The sequence below is a fragment of the Elephantulus edwardii genome, unplaced genomic scaffold, assembly GCF_000299155.1.
Source record: "Elephantulus edwardii isolate Elephantulus edwardi_28Jun2011 unplaced genomic scaffold, EleEdw1.0 scaffold00216, whole genome shotgun sequence".
NCBI lineage: Eukaryota > Metazoa > Chordata > Mammalia > Macroscelidea > Macroscelididae > Elephantulus > Elephantulus edwardii.
Window position 1 is genome coordinate 1,463,418 of NW_006399966.1, and position 6,593 is coordinate 1,470,010.

The following is a 6,593-nucleotide window of genomic DNA, read 5'->3' on the forward strand; positions in this document are numbered from 1 at the left end:
TCTTCTGACATCTATTTTGGTCTTCGCTTCCTCTTCTCTCTTTGCAATGACCGTTTGCACTCTTCCTGGGTGATACCCTTGATATCCTCCCACAACTCATCTGGTCTTCGCTCATTAGTGTTCAAGGCCTCAGACCTATTCCTGAGATGGTTCTGAAATTCAGGTGGGATAGACTCAAAGTCATATTAAAATAACTAAAATAGAAAAATTTTCCATAGATATTTTACTACAATGAAACTTTTAAAAAAGTTGATAATGAGTGTAGAATTCTGCTTACCTCAGGTTGGAGGATGCAATAAAATTATCTGTTCAGAGGATTTTACAGTTAAATATGTTATTGTCAAGATCCTGGTTTTTCTTTGTGTAGGTAGTTCAAGATATTTACAATATTATTAAACTAACATTAAATAAAATTTAAACCAATGGTAAGAATATATTATAATCTAATCCAATAATCAATCCAAAGAATTCTGTGCACCTAAGGCTCAATTTTTTAACGTCTTCATTACAAATGTCATCTGTATAGCATATCTTTATAGCATATTTTTCAAGTTTAGCATTCACATTACTGTAATCTAACCCACACACAATTTATACCCATGTTTGCAGAATAAAATTTAAAAAACCACAAGTACTTACCATCAACATCAATTCTTTTTAATGTCTGTCGAATTTCTGAATCACTTATAGAAATCCTTAAGGTGCAAAGGATCGCTGGCAGATCATTCACATTAATCTTACCATTTCGAATTTTACTAAAAAGCTTACAGGCTTTATGAAGTTCTATATCCACATAACAAAAAACACAGTCAATTAATTTATAAGAAACATTATCCTCTCCTTACTCCCTTTCTAAGGAAAAACAAGCAATAATAACTAAAAAGAAGGAGGGAGACTAAACCTTTTTGTTAGATTCTCTGCTGTAAAGCTGATTCTATAATTTTTTTAGGAATGTATACAATCAACCACAGGTTTCTAAGGGCTCTCAGAAATGATCAGAACAGTCATACAGAGATTCTTCAGTTTTCCCTGGGAATATAAAGTCAGTCATCTGTGCTCCTACAGCAGAGTCTGTATCTTAGGCAAAGTTCTTAGTATCGTGACAGTTGCATGACAACTGTCAATATCCCTCACTAAGCCATCACCTCCCAAGGCCAACATTTTTCATCATTCTACTTTGAAATTCTAATTTGAAATAGATTCTTAAAATATGTCCATTAAATTGAATGGATTTCCATTTTTCCTTATAAAAAGTGAAGGAATAAGAAAGATACAATGGGGACTTGAAGAGATGGGATGGTAATAGACATAGATGAATAGTAATTAATTACATAAAACACAACTTATATGGTTAATTGTATAAAACACAATGAACATAAATGCAACATAATCCATATGAATGATTGTATGCAAACAAAACATTTTTTAAAAGATGAGAGTGTTAACAACTGAAAAAGATTTTAAAATAGCTCATTGTAGCTTCACTAGGAGTTTTAGTACTCCTTTGAGTTGTCTATGACTAGACAACATTTAAAAACAACAGCAACACAGAGAGAGCTCAGTTGGCCTAGTGGACAGAAAGTGATGCTATCAAGCCAAAGGTGGGTGATTTTAATCTGCAGCCCTCAGGCCTGGGTTTAATTGTTTTTGGTCAAACATTCTTCTAAGCGGTATAGCACCGGTCTGTCTATTTGCTGTACAGAGGTAACTCATGGTTGCTGTGATGCTGAACACTGTGACACTGATGTGTCAAATGCAATTATGGTTACCCATGGTGGATAGTATTTGGTGGAGCTCCCCGATTACAACAAGCTTGGAAGTAGGAGTGGCATCTACTTCCGAAACAGCTTGCCTCTGGAAACTCTTTGAACTTGGAAAAACAATTAAAGTTAATACAAGTGTTCGGATCTTTCGTTCATAGGGTCACTTTGAGTCGTCTACGAATCAACGACACTTAACAACAACAACAACATAATAGAGGTGAGAGACAAATTTCAGTGAAATTGGAAGTTATGAAACAACTCTCTTAAGAAGCTTCCCTGGGAAACAATACAAAATTGACAAACAAATCCTGAGGAAGGAGAAGAAAACTTGATCAAATGACAAGTAGGTGGAGGGAAGTCTAGAGAGAGGGAAGCTCTCCGATGAGAAGAAATATGTATGTTCAGGAAGATTCTGCCTAACAGTCTAAATCTGAAGGCGTGGCCCAAGATTGAGGTGAGGCATCAAAAAGTAGTGAAGGGCAGAGTCAGCTTTAACATTTAGGTATGAAAGAACCCCAGAGCTTACTAATTTATTCAGAGTATTAATATACTGATGTTTTTTTTAAATAGACTGAAATAATCAGTATATATAAAATAAAATTAGTGTATTTTACCAATACAAAATATTTATAAGGTATCCTCTTGTGCTTAATCAGTATATATAAAATATAATTAGCATATTTTACCAAAACAACATAAGATATTTATAAAGTATAATTTAAAGTATCATTATAGATTAAAGTATCATTCCATATAGTCTGCATCATCAGACATTTCATGTAATATTAGCTGGCATTATAAATGATTAAGTACACAGGAAGAAACCTTTACCACTGAAACAAATTTTAATCAGGAAATCTATTCAATAAATTCTAGAACTTCTTACCATTTAACTCTTGAGAGTATACGCGTCTGTAGGATAGTTTATCACATCATGTCATGCAGAAATTAGAAAATGTTTCCTTTTTCCCATCAAAGAAACAGGAAAATTAAAAAGCAGCAAAGAAAATATACAAAACTCCATTGAAAAGGATTATCATATCAAATTCTCAATGGACCAATATTCTTCCAGGCTCTTACTTCAGATGGAGTCTTTCTTTAAAAACTCTGGAAGCCTTTTAGAGAGTAATTAGTTGTACTACCCACTTCCTAAATATCATGCCTCCAGAAATTCTATGAACTTTGATAAATGGCGATCATTGTACAGAGGCTTCAAGCCTTTTGTTCACTGGGTTGCTATGAGTCATGCTCTACTTGAAGGCAAACAACAACAACAAGATTTAACTGAAAGGGTGAAACCAAGTTTCTCCTTGGAGGCTAGAATTGTGAAACTCTACCTTACTTACTTTGGGCACATAACCAGGAGAGATTTGTCCTTGGAGAAGGACATAATGCTTGGAAGGGTAGATGGACAGAGCAGAAGAGGAAGACCCTGGATGAGATGATTGATACAGTAATTGGGTCAGTGGCGGTTGGTGTATCGGAATTAGTGAGGTTGACTCCGGACAGGGAAGGGTCCAGAGCTGCTGTACATAGGGTTGCTGAACATTTCAGGTGACTCCACAGCATATAACAACCATAACATACTATGATAGGTTTGGAAGCAGGAGTGGCATCCACTTCCTAAATGACATGCCTCCGGAAACTCTATGAACTTGGATAAATGTCATTAGTTGTAAAGGGGCTTCAGGCCTTTTGTTCATAAGGTCGCTTTGAGTCATACTCAACTTGAAGGCAATCAACAGCAACAACACTCTTCTGATGTAAAACTGCTTTTTGAAATTAAGTTACACTCCACCATTCTCAACTTATTTTCTGTAGGTGATAGTTCTCCACGAAGCACAATCTATGCTAGCCCAGAAGCAGCGCCCATGGCTCACTCTAGCCTTTCTCAGTGGTACAATTTTCCCTACTTTTTTTTAAAATAAGTTATTGTAGTAAGACAAATAAGAGCATCTCTAGACAAAGAATTCTAGATTCTATCACCTCTCAGGAAAAATTTATCTTATACAAGAACACATAAATAGTAAAATCACAAAATTTTGTGATGGATGAAATCCTAGGATTTCATTTAATAATAGTTTCTTGTCATGTATTTGTAGAAATAAAAGCTTAGAGAAGCAAAACAAATTGCACACAGGTATACAGCTGTCATATGAGGCCAGTTACAACTGAAATCAGTGCTTTTATCTCTACACTTCCTAATAAGGTAGGCTCTTGTTGTACACAAACTATGTGGCGTTATTTAAATATAAAAGACAATTTATAATAGAATGGAAGTCCAAAAGTCTAAACCCAACATTTAAGGAAGAGAATACTATGATTTCAATACTCAGAAACTGGAAAAGATGTCCTCTTGGGTGATGGAGTACTGTAAACTCTATGCTGATTAGGCAACTTCAATAAAGAATTGTCTTTTTTCATCATCTTCTCCTTTGACAGCTTCACAGAGGAAGAGATAATCTACACCCAAATGTAACAATGTGTTTATTTAATGCCTGAGATTATACTGGTAATCTAGAAACCTACTAAAAGAATAATTAGGTATACTCAGTTCCATCTTTTCTTTTGAAGTAAAATTACTTTTTAAAATTAAATTCTATTTTTTTCTATATCCTAAAATCATAAGTCAAACATTAAATATTCTTCTCAAAGCAGTGTTTTCCTTATGTATACAAACCCATCATTTCCTAATTAATATTTAGAGAGTTCTGGTGATCTAATGTGCAAAAAGCTGTGTTGTCAATCCCAAGGCAGGCAGTCTGAATCTATCAACTGCTCCTCAGGAAAAAGATGGGCAATCTCCTCCCGTGCAATGTACAGCTGCTAAACACCCTCTAGGGGGTCAGCTATTAATTGGTTCTGACTCGAAAGCACATAACAAGTTAATATGTAGCTCATAATACTTGGAATCTTAGAAAGCATGCAAAACTTAGAGGACTTTTCCATAGGCTAGGGTAGGTACGCAGGTTAACTCTGTGTAAATTAATGGAGAGAAGCGGTTTATATATTTGAAATCATATAGGTCATTTTTTAAAAAAATTATCCTTATGATAGACTAATCAATTGTAATATAGCATGTATAAACAAGATTCAAAAGAGACAAGCAGCTAGGAAGATAGAAAAGTACAAAGTGAGATTTGAAACACAAACATATCTGAAGACCTATGTATAGACAAAGGCAGAATGGTAGTGATGCTACCACAAAACAAGTAATGCTGAGTACCTACAGAAGCTGAAAGAAACAAGAGAGAGTGTCCTTCTAGACCTCTGTGAGAGTGTGTGTGATTCTGTCAACACTGATTTCAGACTTCTGGGCTATAAAATGGTAAGAGGATTAATTTTTGCTGCCTAAAACAGTAAGTTTATAATAATATGGCAACTCTGGGAAACTAATATAGTGAACTTGCAATTTCTAAAGTAAAAGAGAATACAGTAAACAATTTAGAAAGCAAAAAAGGACATTAACTACAGAAAATAATTGAAGCTTTGCTAATTCTGAAATATCTCATAAACTGAAAGATTCCCAGGGTCATTTCACTGTTAGAAGAAATGTTAACAAAGCCTATTAGTTTAATGGATAAAAAAAGAAAAAATTCATATTCTTTTGAAAAGATCCTTTGCTCTGTGCTAGAAGGAGAAGAAAGATAAGGAGATAGCAAAGGAGCATTTAAGATTGTGACATTTTCATAATTTGACTAAAACAATGTTTGAGGGCTAAGGACACTACTAAAAGGTGAACGGAGATATTTCAAAGACTGCACAACACTACTGACATAATGGATCTCACTGAATTATCTAAGAAAAGATACTGAATTTGCAAACACTGTGTTATCTATACTTTCACAACATTATGTTGTTGTCGTCATATGCTATGGAGTCAGATGGGTCGTTGGGTCTAGTGGGTTTTCAGAGACTGTAAATTGCACAAGAGAAGACTGTCCATCATTCTCCCAAGGAGCAGTTGGTGGATTCAAACCGCACACCTTTGGCAATGCAAAGCTCCCTTACAGCATTATAAAACAAAATAAATTCTCAAGAAATACTTTAAACTCTCACCTCAGTTCTTTCATTATGCAGTTGTAAAATTTTCTTTTTTCTTATTTTAGCAGTATATTTTTCTTCATATCGACATACTTCACACCTAAAAGCACAGGACATTAAAATAACTGTTAAATTATTTTTTTTCTTATTTACTTTTTCACTATGGAAGTTTTAAAATTCTATAATTTTAAAATTTTAAGTAAATGCTATTTTTTTTTTCTTTTAAAAAACCACGTGTAGGGGAGCTCTGGCCTAGTGGTAAGGAGTTGTGGGGCCAACCCTATATCTTCCAAGACAGACTTTTTGTTCTTTTGGCAAACCAGGGTGTATTCAATATTCTCTGCCAATATCATAATTTGAAAGCATCAATTCTTCTTCAGTCTTTCTTATTCATTGTCTAATTATTGTTGCAGAGTATCTTTTGATTTCTTGATGGCTGATTCCATGGATGTTGATTATGGACTCAAGTAAAAGAAAGTCACTGAAAATTTAAAAAATTTTCTCTAATTAACATGATGTTGCCCAGTTGTGAAAGTTAACAATTTTAAATTATGCTAATGAAAAAAGTAAAGTGATACTCCTTCCATTCCTACCGAGATAAGTTTTCATCTGAACTTCCAGAAATAATTGCTGTTGTTGTTGTTACGTGCTGTCGAGTCGTTTCCGACTCATAGCGACCCTATGCACAACAGCCCTAAACCCTGCTCTATCCTGCACCAACTGCACTGCCTTTGACACACCCATCCCGATTACCCCAGTCACCAAATCAATCCATCTCATAGAGGG

The 6,593-nt window shown here is 34.6% G+C and overlaps 1 protein-coding gene across 1 annotated transcript in view; it reads right to left on the minus strand.

Moving 5' to 3' along the window:
* EFCAB13 (EF-hand calcium binding domain 13) overlaps nt 1-6,593 on the minus strand; it is a 90,075-nt gene that overhangs the window by 71,977 nt on the left and 11,505 nt on the right. Inside the window, 4 exon segments of the mRNA XM_006903759.1 lie at nt 640-783; nt 2,650-2,732; nt 4,096-4,226; nt 5,823-5,862. Coding sequence (XP_006903821.1) covers nt 640-783; nt 2,650-2,732; nt 4,096-4,226; nt 5,823-5,862 — 398 coding nt within the window.